The 17,321-nt window shown below is 58.9% G+C and overlaps 1 protein-coding gene across 1 annotated transcript in view; it reads left to right on the top strand.

Annotated features, from left to right (window-relative positions):
• KIF1A (kinesin family member 1A) overlaps positions 1–17,321 on the top strand; it is a 70,057-nt gene that overhangs the window by 25,178 nt on the left and 27,558 nt on the right. Inside the window, exons 17-27 of the mRNA XM_003798281.2 lie at positions 801–880; positions 1,037–1,143; positions 2,168–2,251; positions 4,178–4,358; positions 4,427–4,499; positions 4,652–4,745; positions 5,985–6,133; positions 6,471–6,649; positions 7,971–8,108; positions 8,791–9,048; positions 15,392–15,510. Of these exons, the coding sequence (XP_003798329.1) occupies positions 801–880; positions 1,037–1,143; positions 2,168–2,251; positions 4,178–4,358; positions 4,427–4,499; positions 4,652–4,745; positions 5,985–6,133; positions 6,471–6,649; positions 7,971–8,108; positions 8,791–9,048; positions 15,392–15,510 (1,462 nt within the window). The remainder of the gene's footprint in view (positions 1–800; positions 881–1,036; positions 1,144–2,167; positions 2,252–4,177; positions 4,359–4,426; positions 4,500–4,651; positions 4,746–5,984; positions 6,134–6,470; positions 6,650–7,970; positions 8,109–8,790; positions 9,049–15,391; positions 15,511–17,321) is intronic.

The raw sequence follows: 17,321 nt of genomic DNA, 5'->3' as shown, positions 1-17,321 counted from the left end.
GGTATGCACAGGAGGCCCAGGTATGTGGAGGAGGCCTGTGTGTGCATAGGAGGCTTGTGTGTGCACAGAAGACCCAGGTATGTGGAGGAGGCCTGTGTGTGCACAAGAGGCCCAGGTATGTGGAGGAGGCCTGTGTGTGCACAAGAGGCCCAGGTATGTGGAGGAGGCCTGTGTGTGCATAGGAGGCCTGTGTGTGCACAAGAGGCCCAGGTATGTGGAGGAGGCTGGTGTGTGCATAGGAGGCCTGTGTGTGCACAGGAGGCCCAGGTATGTGGAGGAGACCTGTGTGTGCACAGGCGGCTGCTCGAGTGTGCGCAGGAGGCCTAGGTATGCACAGGAGGCCTGGGTGTGCACAGGTGACTGCTTGAATGTGCGCAGGAGGCCTGGGTATGCACAGGAGGCCTGGATGTGCACAGGTGACTGCTCGAGTGTGTGCAGGAGGCCTGGGTATGCACAGGAGGCCTGGGTATGCACAGGTGACTGCTCGAGTGTGCGCAGGAGGCCTGGGTATGCACAGGAGGCCTGGGTGTGCACAAGAGGCCTGCTGGCAGGTTGGTTGGGTGTTGGCTGAGGACTTGTTTTTGGTTTTCCTGGCTGGGAGTGACCAGCTGACCTGGGGCCTGGGGTGCTTAGAGAGAATTTCCTCCCCATTTTCTGTGGTCTCTGCCTGGCCAGGAGGATGCCAAGTCCCCCAGGATGCCAGGCCTAGGACTCCTGGTGGCCTGGTGACTGGGGAGGTCAGGTGGGGAAAAGCCCTGGGCTCTGGGTCCCAGTGAGGTAACACCTCCATCTCCCACCAGACACCACATCTTGTCAACCTGAATGAGGACCCACTGATGTCTGAGTGTCTCCTGTACTACATCAAGGATGGGGTCACCAGGTGGGATGGGCTCCCTGTCTCCCACAGGGGTCCATCGGGTGTGGGTGCCTGCTGGGGTGGTACCCTGTGTCCTCGTCCTGCTGGTCATCCCCAGGCAGCTCTGTCAGGGCTGTGCTGGGTCCTGGCTGCCATGCTGATGGTGCCCCCACCCTGCAGAGTGGGCAGGGAGGACGGAGAGAGGCGGCAGGACATCGTTCTGAGCGGGCACTTCATCAAGGAAGAGCACTGTGTATTCCGGAGCGACTCCCGGGGCGGCAGCGAAGGTATCACTGCCCTGCAGCCCCTGCCTGGTGCTGCTGCTGGTCAGGCTGAGTGCGGCTGGCTGCCTGGCCCAGGACACTTGTCACTTCCCTTAGCTCCCCAGCTCTAGTGGGGCATTATAGTTCTAGGCAGGATGTGTGCACATGTGTGTGGAGTTTGGGTCAGCCTTGGCACAACTCCATTAGAAATGTGCTAAGGGAAGTGCCCGGTGGCTGAGCCTCTTTGAAGGCTGAGGGTGGGACACAGTGGGCTGTCCCCCCGCCCCCTTGTGCTAGGACTGCTGGCCAGGAAACTTGGTGGAGTAGGGTGGGGTTCATGGGGCAGAGAACTGAGCCAGGAGGAGCAAGCCCAGATCCAGGCTGGAAAACTATTCCAGCCCACTGCCTTTCTCTGCTGGCTGTGGGTGGCCGTCTGTCCACTTCACTGCCCACCAGCCTCCCTTTGAAAGGGGACATGGGGTCATCCCCATTGCCTGGTGCTGTCCGTCTGGGTGGTGGGCCTGCTGTTCTATGTGCCCTCACGGTGCTCCTGGCCTGGGCTCAGGGCATCTTCCGGCAGGTGTCTGGACAGCCTGTGGCCTGTAGACCCATGACCTGCGCCTGCCATTTTATGTGGCTACCTCAGGATAGTGGCCCTAAGCAATGTAGGGGACGGTTGATTCTCCCAGAATGCTCTGTCCACAAGGTGTCTGCTCTCTTCCGTGGGAGTAGGCCCAAAGGCCAGAGGGCTCTGGGAACCCTGGGGACACATTTCTTATCTTTGTCCATCTGGAGACCTGTTTGGGCCTTGGGCAGCCAGGCTTAGCATGGCCTCCTGACTCTGTCCTGGGCACATGGGTCTTCCTTCAAAGGGTCACTTCTCTTCTCTATTAAGTGGGTGAGGCCCTCCCCCAGCTCCTCTGAGGCCCAAATGAGGTGTTGCCAGCACTCAGGCTCTGTGGCTAGTAGGAGGAGAGGGGCCTGGTGGGCTGAGCCACTGAAGATGACAGCTCCTCCTGTCTTCTTCTCTGCCTCACCTGTCCTGTAGCCGTGGTGACCCTGGAGCCTTGTGAGGGGGCAGATACCTATGTCAACGGCAAGAAGGTCACCGAGCCCAGCATCCTACGGTCAGGTACAGCTGGGGGCCCAAGGGGCAGTGGGTAGGCAGGGGCATGAGGTGAGGGCCCCATTCCCTGCAGGTGCCTAATTAGCTCCTGTGGCTCTGGACACACAGCACCAGGACCCTGGGACCTGTGCTGTAGGCCTGAGCAGAGAAGACACCATCCACAAGGCCTGGGACTACCAGGCCCTGAGCCAACACTGTAGGCTGAGTGAGGAGCCCAGGGAAGCCTGTCTGGGAAAAGCCCCAGCCCTGGGTCAGGACGCCTTCCTGGTGGGGCTGAGCTGGGGGGTTGCAGGCTCTGGGTCCATTCTCCGGCGCTGCTGTGCTCCTGATATTGTAGAACACACGTGCACACACACATGGGGTACAAAGTCCTTACTTCAGAGAAGCCAGGCGGGATTCATGAGGTGACTGTCATGAGAGATGTACGGTTATCACTTGGCTGTGAGGTTCCGGCAGAGAAACAAGAGCAGCAGGCGTGTCAGTGCAGCTGTGGGGACAGATGTCGACTGACAGATATGTCGGCACGCATGGGCAGGTGCTCATGTATAAGGAATTTATCTCACAGAATTGGCTCATGTGACCGAAGCTAGGCAGGGGGGTTTGAGTCCCCCAGTAGGCAGCAGCCTGGGATCTCAGGAAGAAGGGGATTGATCGTCTACAGTAGACTCTCTTCCTCAGGGAAGCTTGGACAAGGCCCACCCACATGGTGGGTCCTCTTTGTGGCTAGTCAGCTGCTTGTCGGTGTTAGGACAAGCATGTACAGGACACACCATGGTGGACGCTGCAGCCTGACCAAGCTGACTCATGAAACTTTCCATCATATCAACTGGCCAGGGGCAAGATCTTGTCTTGGCATGATGGAGACCCTTCACCCAGGCTGGCTCAGGGCATGCAGGGGGGTGAGGAGGCTCAGTGTCCACTAGAAGTTTCTAGGATTGAGGGCCCTGCCTTTGGGGACCCTCAGGACATTGTCAAGGAAGAGACACTCTGAACACCCTGGATTTGGGGGCTCTCTTCGTCAGCCCGTCTGGGGACTGGTGTGGCCAAGCACAGGTGATGGCAGTTCAGCCACTGCTCACTGCCCTGGTGGTGGTTATGGGGCTGGCCCTTCTGCACAGGGCCCTTAGGGCAGCACTGGGCTGAGAGAGGGGGCTCGTCTTGGGGTTTCCCTTCCAGTGCTGAGCTGGGTTGCATGTGGACTGGAGGACAGAGGGGACAGAGAAGTGACTAACTTTTCTGCGCAGAAGGGAGAGGACCTTGCAGACACAGGGTGGTACCTGGGCTGTCCCTTCAGAGAGGAAAAAGTAGATGGAAACCAGGGTGTCCAAAAAGATCCCATGTAGGCAGAACTGTCCAACAGATAGAGTGCTGCCATTGGGGCTGCAGACGGGGTGGACCCAGGAAAGGTCCCTAGTGCTGGGGTGTGAGGAGCTGGATAGACACCCACATCCTCGGAGGCCCTGCCTCTCAGACACTGTGGCCACCTGTGGTTCTTGGCCACCTTCTCTGCCTTGTGGACCTTGTAGCCTCCCGGCCATGGACCCTGGCCCTGTGTCCCCTCTGTGGGGGAGACAGATGGGAAGCCTGGTGAATCTGTACTGTGGTGCCCTGCATGGTGCTCCAGGCTGGTATCCAGGCTCAGCCATGGGGTATACATAGCCCTAGGCCCTGGATATCTGAACGAGGGGCTTGAAGGCCAGAGGTGGGCTTGTCTTGGGATGGGAGAACCTGCAGAGACACTGAAGCCGGGCTGAGGCCCCAGATCTTTGGTTTGTAAATGACCAGGTGGATTTGGGAGGAGGTAAGGAGGGGTGAGGAAGGAAGGGTAAGAGATGAGACTGGAGGCAGCCTGCACCCTTCCCTCTTCCTCTTCTGCTGGCACTGCCAGAGACCTACAGGGTCCCCAAGGCCAGCTCTGCCTCTGTCTCCCAGGAAACCGCATCATCATGGGGAAGAGCCATGTGTTCCGCTTCAACCACCCTGAGCAGGCCCGGCAGGAGCGTGAGCGCACACCCTGCGCAGAGACACCTGCGGAGCCCGTGGACTGGGCCTTCGCCCAGCGCGAACTGCTGGAGAAGCAGGGCATTGACATGAAGCAGGAGATGGAGCAGAGGTGAGGCCCAGGCCGGGTGCCCACCCCCAACCCCCACTGCCCACACTCACCCTGCCGCCCCCTTGCAGGCTCCAAGAGCTGGAGGACCAGTACCGCCGTGAGCGAGAGGAGGCCACCTACTTGCTGGAGCAGCAGAGGCTGGTGAGGACCTTGCCTGCCCTCCTGGGCCCTGGCCCCCTCACACTCCTGCCCTTATCTCCTGGGTCTGAGCCGTGGGGTGTGAGAAGCCCAGGCAGGGAGGGCCCTGGAGGACCATGCTGTCCATGGTCAGCCACAGGGCTTGCTTTCTGCAGGACTACGAGAGCAAGCTGGAGGCTTTGCAGAAGCAGATGGACTCCAGGTACTACTCAGAGGTGAATGAGGAGGAGGAGGAACCGGAGGACGAAGGTGAGAGAATACTCAGGCCAGCATGTGCTCTCTCAGGAGAGCCTGAGCATGGGGGCAGCAGGGCCTGGAAGGAGACGGAGTCCCTGGGCCCACCCTGGAGGTGGGCACTTTTGCCCTGGGATCTAGACTGATCCCTCAGGGAGATACCTCCTCACCCTGGCAATTAGGGAAGGCTGTGTTGCAGCAGGCAGGGTCCCCCATGCGCACACACACACACGCATGCACATGTGCATGTGCACACACTTGCATACACTGTGTGCAAACACACGCTGGCTCTGATGGGAGCACCAGATGATGAGGGGATGGGCTGGCCAGGCTTACTACGCTTGTGTGTGTCCACTTATCCTGTCCTGCTGGTGACGTGGCTCATGGGGGCCCTGAGGAAATGTCCACTCTATACCTTACCTCAGGATGCCCTTTGTCACATCAGGGAGGTCCACGGGAAAGGCAGGTAGGGTATAACCGGGGACAGGAGTTCATGGCCATCTTGGCCTCTGGCCACCCAGTCAGCACAGTTGTACTGTTGCGACCTTGGTCTTGCCCCTTGCCTGGCCTTCTCTACTCAATGAAACTCCTTTCCTGTTGCAAAGCTTGGGGGCTCTGGATCAGGTGGTGGTGGGTGGAGCCAAAGGCCAGGGGTGATTGGTACAAAGATAGGCCTCTTCTGGTGTCCCTGCTGGTCCACTTGAGGGCCCAGTAGACAGGGATGGTGGGTGAGCAGGCCAAAGAGCTTATGGTGGGAGGCCTGCCTGCCTGCCTGCTCTCCCCTGGCCCACCACTGGCCTCAGATGGCATGTATGGCTGTCATTGGTGGTATTGCCCCCAACCCTTCTGACCTTTAAGCTGATGCTCAATGAGGCTTCTTCTACCCAGGGAGCTGACAGCCTCTTTCTTCTGGGGGCCACTTTTCACATTGCTGACCATGGCAGATCTTTCTCCCAGATTTTCTTTCTGTGCACTGAGGGGAGTTAGTATGAAATTGAGAGTCAAGCAGAGACCCCAGCCCAAGGTGGGAGGGAACCTGAGGAGAGGGGCCTGGACAGCCCTGCCTATCCACTTGTAGGTCACTCTGTGGAGGAGTAACCCCTCAGCCTTTGATCTTTCTACCTGCTGACCCTGGCATGCACCAGGCACAGGGTCAGCATGGGGAGCTCCACAGAGTGACCAATCAGCTTGACATTTTAGTGGGGGGGCAGTGTCCTGACCCTCCTGTGCTGACCACACGGCCCCTCCCCATAGTCCAATGGACGGAGAGAGAGTGTGAGCTGGCGCTGTGGGCCTTCCGGAAGTGGAAGTGGTACCAGTTTACATCCCTGCGGGACTTGCTGTGGGGCAATGCCATCTTCCTCAAGGAGGCCAACGCCATCAGTGTGGAGCTGAAGAAGAAGGTGGGCTGCCTGGCTGGCTGCACCGCCTCATTTCTGTTGGAGAGAGGGCATCTGCCTGTGTGTGACAGGGATGGCCACTTACGGCCAGGCCTTGGCACTGGGCCCTGCCATCTTTGGGGTGGCTCCCAGAAGGGTGGGTCGTTTAGGGAGGCTCAGGACTAGCCAAGGTGGATGTTGTGCCCTCCCTGCTCAGGGGTGATGTGGGGCCATGAGCAGGCGGGGAGCAGGTGGTCTTCTTCAGTGGTAGATTGGAAGGTTCTAGCCACGCAACCGAAATTTCTGGGAGGTGGAGGGAAGCCCTTTCGAGGCTGATGAGGTCATCTTGTGCCCATTGCAGGTCCAGTTCCAGTTTGTCCTCCTTACAGACACGCTCTACTCCCCTCTGCCCCCTGACCTGCTGCCCCCAGAGGCCGCCAAAGACAGAGAGACACGGCCCTTCCCCCGCACCATTGTGGCTGTGGAGGTCCAGGACCAGAAGAATGGGGCCACTCACTACTGGACCTTGGAGAAGCTCAGGTATGGCTGGAGGGCATGCAGGGCCTTCCTCCTGGCCTGGTTAGGCTGTGTGCCCTCCCCATAGCTCAGCTCTGCCATCCTCACATGCTGACTGATGTGTTCCAGTCCTTAGATTGTGCAGGTGACTGAGTAACCACTCAGAGAGGTCAGTGGAAGGACTGACCATCAAGGGAGGACTGGGATGTCACTTGTACCCCAGAACATAGAGGCTGAGCCTGTCCTCAGGGCCCAAGGGAAGGCTCCAAGGCTGGTCTGGAGGAGCAATCTTCATGGGGTTTCCATGGCAAAGGCAAGGCTGGGCAGGAGACTGCTTCAGCTTGGCCAGAGTGGATAGTTCCATAGGGCTCTAGTGCATAGGGACCAACCCTCATGTGGTGCATGGGCCTTAGCAATACAGGATGGGGAATGTTGACTCACTGGGTGAAAAATTAGAGGAATGAGGTGCTTGGGGTATGATGGGTTTGCGTGTGAAAGGTGGGCACACCGACAAGCTGTTGACTCCAGGAATCAGCTAGACCTGGGAGGGGCTCTCCAAGCCTGGAAGGCCCCTGGAGCGCCCAAAGCACCATAACAAATAGAAAATTAAAAACACACTAACACAAACTCAGTTGGCATTCACATACTTTTCTTTAGCTGACAGGCACACACATCAGTGGTCATACCCATGCACCCAGGGCAACACATACGCGCGCGCGCACACACGCACACACACACACACACAGGCATCTGGAAATGCACACATCCAGACACAAGCAAACTCGTGCCCCTCTTCCCCTCCTGTTCTCCTGGCGGCTGTCATTTGTCCTCAGGGAGGGTGAATGTCCACTGTTTGTGCTGTGTGTGTTGTTCCTGAGCCCCGGAGGCCACATGATTGTGTCTCCTTTCTCCTGAGACATTATGGTTTTTCAGGAATAATAATTTCTCAGATACTTCTGGGTCTTCCATGCCCCACCTGCAGTTTTCCCTTTGTTCCTTGAGCTTTCAGGCTCTGTGACATCATGGCCATTTCTGAGTTTGTGCGGTTCTGTCCCCCCATCTGGCCTGCCCCCCAGCCCCTGTCCAGTCCTGCCTATTCAAGCCTCTTTGCTGACACTCAGGACCTGGGGAGGTCTAAGAGGTGAATGCACACGTTTATCTGGCTCAGTGTCCCTCGTGGTTGAGGATGCCTAGGGCCACAGAGGGGTTTCTGTTCCATAAACCCCTTGAGCCTGGATAACCCTTAGCAGGGTGGTGGGGCTGGAGCTGGGCTGAGCCATTCCCAGGAGGATGAGGTGTGTGATGCCAGCCACCTGAACCCCGTACTGCCCCTGCCGTCCTGCAGGCAGCGCCTCGACTTGATGCGGGAAATGTACGACCGGGCGGCAGAGGTGCCCTCCAGTGTCATTGAGGACTGTGACAATGTGGTGACCGGCGGAGACCCCTTCTACGACCGTTTCCCCTGGTTCCGGCTGGTGGGCAGGTGGGCGCCTCCTCCCATTCCTGGCTGAGAGAGTGAGAGGGACAGAGACACCAGTGGGGGTGGGAGTGGGTCTCCTCCCAAGGCCCTGGCCTAGCGTGAGAAAGGAGCCCCAAGATACCCTTTCCTGTCCCCAGACCCCTGACCTGTGCTTCCCAGTCCGAGGGTCCTCTGTACCCTGCAGGCCTGATTATTTCAGGGGACCTGGACCTGGGCTGGAGTCTCAGCACTGCCACCCACTGTAGGCCCAGGGTCCATGTGTGTGAGTGCAGGAGGTACCCAGGCAAGCTTTCCGGTCACTTGCTGACCTTGAGGGTGGCTCACCTGGGCCCCAGAGAGCCCTGCCTCCTTTCTTGGCCCCCACAACCCCCATGACTGATATTCTGAGGCCTCAACATGGCCAAGCTCATGGGGTCCTCACATGGCTTCAGTCACACCTGGCCGGGACCCGTGTTCTCAATTACACCTGCTGGTGTGTTCTGGAACCTTCCTGCTGACCATACTTGGTTTCTTTCCAAGCCTGGGGATGGGGTGCATTTTTGGTTCTCTCATCTTTTAAAACAGCATTCTTGATGGTCTATGTGTTTGGTTTTGGTTTTACACAGAAGACTCCCACCTGCCCCACCCCGTCTGTCCCGCGAGTAGCTGGTGTTAACTTCTCTCTGTCTTGTCGCACTAACCTCAGTCCAGCCGTCTCTGGCTGCAGCAGCCACCCTCTTCTCAACACATGCATGAGCGAACGCATGGCTGCTCTCACCCCCTCCCCCACCTTCTCGAGCCCCGACTCCGACGCCACCGAGCCTGCCGAGGAGCAGAGTGTGGGGGAGGAGGAGGAGGAGGAGGAGGAGGAGGACCTGGAGGACGACGTCTTTCCGGAGCACGTGCTGTGCGACGGCCGGGACCCGTTTTACGACCGGCCCCCCCTGTTCAGTTTAGTAGGAAGGTTGGTGAGGTCGAGGACAGCATGCTGGGAAGGAACCAGCTCTTTTGCACAGGAGCACTGCTCGGGCACAGGTGGGCCGCCAGGGCTGACCCCGGGCCTCCCCCGGCAAGGTGGGGGGGCTGGCCCCTTGGAGGGGCCCAAGGGCACTTGGGCGCCCATGTCCCTGGAGATGGCTGCTCTGGGCCAGCAGGGAGACTTCAGGCCCCAGTCATAGAAGAGGCAGTGTGGCCCAGAGCACACAGCTATGGCCTGGGCAGGTGGGACTAAATCTGCAGTGAGGCCATAGGAACCCCAGGAGGTAGCCACTGGCTCAGGCACCAGATACCCCAATTCCTCCCTAAGAGTCTAAGTGGTATTTGAAAGGTGAGGGCTGGCAAATATAGCTGCCTCTGTGTTTATTACCATGGAAAGTGCCAGTCCTTCCCCAGGATCGGCGTCGTCCTGGCTGAAGAAGAGGCTTCACCCTCCTCCACTGTGGTCCAGAGGGGACAGAGGCTCTCAGGGCCACTCTACTCACTGTGCGGAAAGGAGAACTCAGGCTGCATCTGGAGGGCAGGGCCTCCTGTGGGCTGTGGAGGCAGCTGCTTGCCTGCCCACACCTTCCCCCAAATGTGGGACCTGGGCAGATCCTGTCTGTCTAAAGACGAGGATGGCTCCATCCCTCCCAACCTTCCAGGTTGCCATGGCCAGAGATGTGGGCACAGGCTCAGTGCCCATACGGAATGTGCCCTTTGCAGAAAGAGGCTGGTTATCAGGTTTCCTGGATATGTGGGAGAGGCCATGGTCAGGAGTTGGAACAGAGGTGTGGAGAAGCCCAGGCCCAGGGAACAGGGGCCCTGCCCTTCAGGTGGATTTGGCAAATATAGTTGCCTCCGAGTTTATTATCACAGAAGAGAAGTCAGTCAGTCAGGTGAAGAGAAAATCAGAAGTAGTAGTAGTAGCCCAGCCATAGTAGGAGGAAATTCAGCTCTGGAAACAGCTGGATTTACTTATTTTACATTTGTAAAAGGCAGAAGATATTTTAATAGCAACCTGGTTTGGTGTTTGAAATGGCGGCCTTTGGCCTAGGCCAGTGAGAATTTTCAGGAGTCTTGAGCTTGGAATTCTGAGAGCCAAAGGCTGCAGGCAGCCCCAGATAAGCCAGAGGGCATATGCCAGCCTACCTCATCCCTGGGTGGAAATGACAGAGTGGAAGCCTCAGCCTCCCTCCTGGAAGGCAGCTGGTTCCCATGGGATTGGTCTCCCATGACTGTGATGAGGCTGACATTAGGTGAACTAAACAGGCCTAAAGGGTAAAAATTTATAGCCCTCTCCTTCCAAGACACTTGGGCCTGCCAGGCACAAGAGGGAGGTGCAGAGCCCAAGGCCAACTCCACCAGGACCTCCCTCAGAAAGCCCCAGGCTGCAGGGCCAGGCCCCTGCTGGGCTCAAAGAGTGGCTCTGGGTGTCAAGTGGGTGAGGGACCAGGACATGCAGGGGACGAGGATGTTGGGTGAAAGGGGGCGTGGGCTCTTGCAGTCTCAGCCAGAAAGAGCTGGGTCCTTCCAACGTTTTCTACCCTTTTGTGGATTTGAGATTTTACAAAACTACCAAACCAAGGCAAAGTCATCAGAGAGAGGCCCAGCCCCCATGTCTCGGGCGGTGTGTGAAGGGCTACATTTGGAGTCATCCTGATCTTTTCCGTTTGGCAAGAATTGGCTTCTCCCGCGCTGCAGCTGTGCAGGCCCAGGCCCTGGAAAGGGCCCTCGTTAATGCTCCGTTTATTCTTCTGGTAGCTGCTAGCTCTCTCTCCAAAGCTTTAGCAAAATTGGGGCACCCACTCTCGCCCCTCTGGAAAGGCTTCCCGGGGTCCCAGCATGCGTCTTTGCACCTCACCAATCTGTGGTTAGCGCCTGCCTCCTCCCTCCTGCCACGTCACACTCAGCCCTCGCTCTGTCTGCCTCAGCTGCCTCCTCTCCTGGGGTGGGTTTCAGCCTGCTTCAAGGTACCCTCGCCTCCATGCAAGGCCATCCAGCACCAGCCTCCCACGTCCTGAGCCAGGGCCTTTCACCCAAGGCCAGTGCCAGCTCTCAGGGCGCCTTGGCCTCTGGTGGTCTGGGGTCCAGGTGAACCAGGGAGGCAGGAGGGTTGGGATGACTACCCAGGCTGAGAAAGTGGGCCTGGGGGAGCTCTGATTTTCCCTGGCTAATCCTTCCCACCTAGACTACACATTCCCAGAGGGTGGGTGGTGCAAAAGAGGATGGGTGGGCCTGTAAGCTGCAAGGAGAACAGGGTGAGAGCCTGACTACCTGAGAGGTGGGTCCCGGGGAGGGTCCTGGGGTGGGAAGGGAGGGGAGGTGACAGCTCAAGGGCATGTCCACAGCCATGCCCCTGGATAAAGGTTGCCCCTTCGTGAGAGCTGTGCTTAGGGTCAGCTCAGTGCCCGCAGGGCTGGTGAGGGCTCTCTAGGCTCCCATTGGGTGCGCTCTGTTGGCCAGGGCTGCTCAGCCCTAGTCTTTGTAGAGTGGCTGTGGACAGTGTTTCTTAGCCTTGAGGTCGTGGGAGCTGCACTGTGTGGTGTGGGTATGGTGTGGCTGTGGCTCCCAGAGTCCAGGCTGGACTGTGCTCTGGCCCCTGTGGTGGTGGGCACTGATGTCAGGTTGTCTTTGGCCCCCTGAGGGCAGGTGAGGGGCAGGTGAGTATTCCTTGGCCCTGAGGTCGGAGGCCTAGGGGGTGTCTCCACTGGGCAGAGGCATGAGGCTCTGAGATGCAGGGCGCCTAGGCTCTGCCCTATCTACTCACACCCTAGGTGGACAAAGTCAGGGGTGTCTTCCAGGCTCAGAACACAGCCCCCTCCAGGCTAGGGATACACTCCTGGGGATGGTGGGCGCTGGGCCCTAGGTTCATCACTATCGCAGACTGGAATGTGGCCAGTGAGCTTCCTTTGCCTTCTTGAGCGTCCAACACCAGACCTGCAGCCAGATTCGTGTTCTACCCTGGGTGTCCTGCATGCCTGGTGCACCTGCCCACAGTGGGTCATGAGGTTCAGACAAGATGGGAGGCGGTATTTACCCTAGGCCCCAGGGGTCATTTCCATTGTGTAGCACCCAACTTTCAGCCAAGGGGTCCCTCGAGGGCCCCAGTCCGAGTGGTTTCTGCCTCTGTGGCAGTCTGGGCTGTATCTCACCCACATGTGAATGAGGCCAGTGGCTGTCCTTACTGTTTGCTCACTCGGAGTTGTCAGTATCCTGGGCTGTCATGATGCTTCCCAATGGGGTGATTTAAGTCTGCAGGAAGCAAGGGGCCCAGGCTTTGTCCTTGAGCCCAGCCTCTGACTTGTGGGGAACTTGCACCCATGCCGAGGTCAGCAACACAGCAGGAATGTCCCCTCTGGGGGCTCGTAGCTGGCTTCTGGCAGGGCTTGTTCTGCAGCGAGCCCTGTGGAGGGAGCCTGGCTGGGGCCTACCTGCTGCAGCCTCGCCCCTCCCTCAGTTCACTTCTCTGTGTGCTGCTTCAGATGCTCTCAGACATGGCCTTTCGTGGGGCAGTGGGAGAGAGTCAGGAAGTGGGTCAGTGTGGGACCTGGGGCTCCGAAGGGATATGACCCCTCCCCTGACCCAGGTGGGGAAGCCTTACCCTTTGGGGTGTGGTCCTGTGGAGCTCAGGAATTTGTGGGCCACCTCCATGGCACGTCTGGGTGGCCCCTGAGCCCAGCTTCTGCTCACTGCTAGCCAGCCCCTGTGGAATTGGCCCTGGGTAGAGTGGGGCAGGTTGTGCCCAGGGCCTTCCCAGTATTTTTTTCTGCCCACCAACCCTGGGCTTCTTGCAAACCAGGGGGCCCTACCTGATGCCCTAGTTCTCCCCCAAAGCGGAAGGCCTATGCCTGCTTGAAGGCCTGAGTCCTGGGCTCCCTCCATGTTCTTTCTGGACAGGTTCATGGCAACCTCGTTCCTCACCTGTGCTTTCAAGCAAAGGCCTTTGTCCAGGGGCCCAGGGGCCCTGGAGATGGAAGGCCACCAGCATTCTCATCCCAGGGGAATGTTGGCTGGTTCCTGCCTGCTGGGTGCCCTGCGGGATGGGAACAAGGGACTTCCGTTTCCTCTTGGGGCTAGGGCCAGGTTGCCTTCCACTGGTGCTTCTGTGTCTGATCTGGGTCGATGAGCAGGGCCTGTGGAGCCACAGCCCATACCCCTGGGTCAGTCAGGGTGGCAGGGGCATTGTAGTTGCCCTCATAGGGGCCGGAGTGCCCCCCTACACTGCCCTCTGGAGCAGAGGAAGTCTCCCTTTACTTCCTCAGAACTGTCTGGGGACTTCACTGTGGACCAGATGGAAGGTTCTGCTGAGCAGTTATGTGTGCAGAAAGCAGGAGAATCTGTCACAAAGAGGGACTCATGGGCTGGGCGTGGGGGCTCACGTCTATAGTCCCAACACTCTGGGATGCCAAGGCAGGAGAATCCCTTGAGCTCAGGAATTCAAGACCAGCCTGAGCAAAAGTGAGACCCTGTCTCTACCAAAAATAGAAAAATTACCTGGGTGTTGTGGCAGGCATCTGTAACCCCAGCTACTCGGGAGCTTGAGGCAGGAGGATTGCTTGAGCCCAAGAGTTTGACTCTACAGGATCTATGATGAAACTGTCTCAAACAAAAAAAAAGAAAGAAAGAAGGACTTGTGTCTGGACAGAGGTGGTGGGTGAGGGAAGCATTTCGTGGGGTTCTAGGACATGGGGACCCAGGGGACTGGGGCCAGGGGTGGGCATAGTAGGCCTGGAGCACTGGAAAGACCTGGGGTGGGGGGTCATCAGGCACTGATGGCCTGAGAGTAGCTTGGGGTCAAGCTTGGTCAGGAGAGGGAGGCAGGCCTCGGTCACTCAGGGCCCCCAGGGTGTGTGGATGCCCCTGCAAGGAGCCTTTAAGGGCATGGGGGTCTGTCTGACACCTTGAGACCTTCTGGCTGCTGGGGGGGGCTTGGGGAGTGACTAGTGCTGGTGATGGACCCACCAAAGGGGCATCAGTTAAACTTTTGAGGTAGAACTGATGGATTTAAGTGGAAAGGAGGCCTGGGTGGTACAAGTCAGCATGGTGGGGGGCAAGACTAGGAGCCCACCTGAGAGAGAGCCCAGGGGAGATTTGCAGCCCTATTGGTGCTGCTCTGGGGCAGAGGCCCAGGCGTGGCCCTTCCCTGTGTCTGAGGTCACAGTGCTCAGAACAGTGTCTGCAGCAGGGTCATGGAACTCATTTACCCCCGAGTGAGCTGAACGGAGCAGGTGACTGACTCACCTCTCCTCCCTGCACTGGAGGCCCTGCGCCTGCACCAGTACCCACCTGGCCAGCAGACTGTGGCCTTCCCACCAGCATCCCTCCTCCTCACTTAGACCGGCCTCCCTGCTGTTTCCCTCTTGCCATCTCCCCTGCCTCTTCCTGAGCCTCCCACCCTCCTGTGTCCAAATCCTGCCCTCATACCAGCTGTGCCTTCCTCCAGGATGTCCTCTGCTTCTGGGAGCTCAAGGCTGTGGTTATCTGCACCTGTGGGTGGGGTGGGGGCTGCCTGGAGGGGCGGTTGGGCTGCAGAGACAGGTCCGTGGGCTGAAGCCTGAGCTAGGTGGAGGGTCCACCACAGTGCATCTCACCTGGGCAGCCTGACCTTTGCCAGGTGCCCCCCTCTGTAGGAAGAGCTCCTGAGCAGTGGGGATTTTGCCATCTGCCACCTAGCTGAGTGGCTGGTGTTCCCCCAGGGTCTTCTCTGTCCTTTTGCTGCACATTGGCCAGCACAGGGAATGCAACAGCCATCTTGGTAACCATGGCCTCTGCCCAGGCTGGCAAGGCCAAGCTGCCTGGGAAAGGAGGCTTCTTGGTGTTCTGGGTGGTCAGTGGGGCAGGCAGGGCAGCACTGGGGGCCTAGGGCATCCCCCAGGCCTTGGGAAGGCTATGCACTGTCTGAGCTACTCCTTCTCACTGAGGTTAAAGGGGCTTGGGAAGATTAATACCCCACTATGGGGCCCAGGAATGTCAGAGGCCACAGGGAAGTGGTCAGGAGGCAGAGGCCGCTGGCTGACTGTGCAGTGCCATGGCGGCACTCAGTATGGTCTGGGTCCTTCTTGAAGCAGGCTGGAACCTCCCTCCCGGGCTTCCTCTCAGACAGCCAGGTCTGGGCAGGCTAGGCTGTGCCTGTGCTCACGCAGCACCTCCTCCTCTGTCCCTCCTCCTCCTCCTGTCTCTGAGTGCCCTTGCCTGCCCCAGCCCGGCTGTCGGCAGCTTCCCTCTGCTTGGCAGCTTTGTGTTGTGTTGCGAACCAGGCCGTGCTGCCGCGGCTGCTGCTCAGAGCACACGGTGAGGGGTGGTCCTGAGCGCAGCCTCTGCTCCCCTAGGGCCTTCGTGTACCTGAGTAACCTGCTGTACCCTGTGCCCCTGGTGCACCGTGTGGCCATCGTCAGTGAGAAGGGTGAAGTGAAGGGCTTTCTCCGTGTGGCGGTCCAGGCCATCTCAGGTGCGTGTGGGCTGCGGGAATGGCCTGGAGGACCCAGGGCCACTTTCACCTTTGAGGACAGGCTGAAGTGGGGCCTCTACAGCAGATGTCCTCAAACTGTGGCCCACCTAGGACATTTATCCAGTCTGTCGGGTGTTTTTGCCACTGCTGCCTGTCCTGCTTAGCAGGTGACTCATCCCGGGGCCTGCAGTCTGGCCCTCCAGTGGTCTGAGGGACCGTGAACAGGTCCCCTGTTTAAAAAGTTTGAGGACCCCTGTTCTACAGCTATCACTCTGTGGCCTGTGTGAAGCCACCCTTGCCTGTCCTTAGGGCAGTGTGAAGCTGTTTTGTATCCTTCCAGGCTCTGGCCCCTGGGCAGGGCCCGAAGGAGAAGATATCTGTGCCCAACTCTTGGTCCTGGCCTCCAGGACCCCCCTGGGGCCATGCAGGCTAAGTGGGGAGTCATTTGAGTCTACCATGGCATGGGGTTCCCACCATCCCAACAGCAGCCCCAGATGGAACCAGAGGACCACCCCCACCCCCACCCCCGGCCCTTGCCTGGTGCAGAGCAGTGCTCTCTCCCAGTCTCCAGGCCAGGGAAGGTGTGTGGACTTCTAGCCTCCAGCCTCAGGCCCCACTGGAAGGAGGCAGCAGACCTCCCTCCAATGTGGGCCTGAAAATACAGGTCCCCTTCCTTGTGGGAGGTGGAGGCGCTCTCACTGCTCAGGCCCTCCTCAAGGGCTGGGACATAGTCAGCCTCCAATTGCCCACCTGTGAACAGGATCCTGGTACTGCCTGTAAAAGTGTACTGCAGTCACCATGGCATCATGGGGCCAAGACCCGCAGGTACCAGCTAGAAGAGAGGGTGAGCACAGCCCAGACATTGCTCAGGGAGGTGCAGGACCCCTGTTCCTGCCTTGCACCAGTTCCCACTGGGGGCATCCCTGGGCTGGGCCGAGCCTTCCCAGCCCCGTCTTGGTGGCCCCCACGCTGACTGCTACTGCTCTGGAGGCCTTATGGGGACTGCTGCTGTTCTGGTCAGCCCCTCATGGGAGTGGCTTTGTGGAGGTTGGCCATTTCCCAAGCCCTGAGTTCAAGCTCTGCATGAAGGGTTACTTTAGGGGCCACTGCCCACACCCCTTGGGGCCAGGGGCACCCTGACTTCTCAGATGAAGGCCCCAGTTAAGAAGGTACATTGCAGCTGAGCCTAGGCCTTAAGGCCCAGACCATAGCCCTGCCATCCTCAGGTCTGACACAGGGAAACTGGACTGGACTGCCCCTGGGATGTGCCCTAAGCTGGGCTGGGCCTCTAGGCCTCCTGTTGAGATCCTACAACTAGATCATTTCATTAATATTTTCTGGAGAGAACTTAGAAAAGGCACTAACCCTACAGCAGTTGGAGGAGTCATGCCTGCCCTGCCCGTGACTGTGTGCTTCGGTTGCGGGCCTGCTCACTTACTGCTGGGCTGGAGGTGGGCAGCCCTGGCTAGGGACCTTGGGCAGCTAGGGGTATGAGGGTACAGTAGGCAGGCCTAGAGCCCAAATGGGAGCGTGGCTGGGAGACAGTGGTGGCTTTGCACAGGTGGTGGCAGAGAAGCCACTGAGATCCTGGAGATGAAGCCATTAGGGTCCAGTGGGTTGGGCTGTGAACAGGGAGGTCGAGGGAAGGCTTGGGGGGGCTGTGGCTGCCTCTGGGCCACTGGGCAGCATGGGCTGGCTGGCACCATACTAGTCACTGAGCCATGGCTGGTCTGTGGGCTGGGAGCGCCCTATTCCCCTGCCCCACCTTGGGGCAGCTCAGCTGGCACTGCCTGTACCTGCCTTGGGGCACA

The sequence above is a fragment of the Otolemur garnettii genome, unplaced genomic scaffold, assembly GCF_000181295.1.
Source record: "Otolemur garnettii isolate 467f Iridium unplaced genomic scaffold, OtoGar3 scaffold00133, whole genome shotgun sequence".
Classification (NCBI taxonomy): domain Eukaryota; kingdom Metazoa; phylum Chordata; class Mammalia; order Primates; family Galagidae; genus Otolemur; species Otolemur garnettii.
Note: the sequence above shows the minus strand (reverse complement) of the source record. Positions and strands in the feature narration are given on the sequence as shown.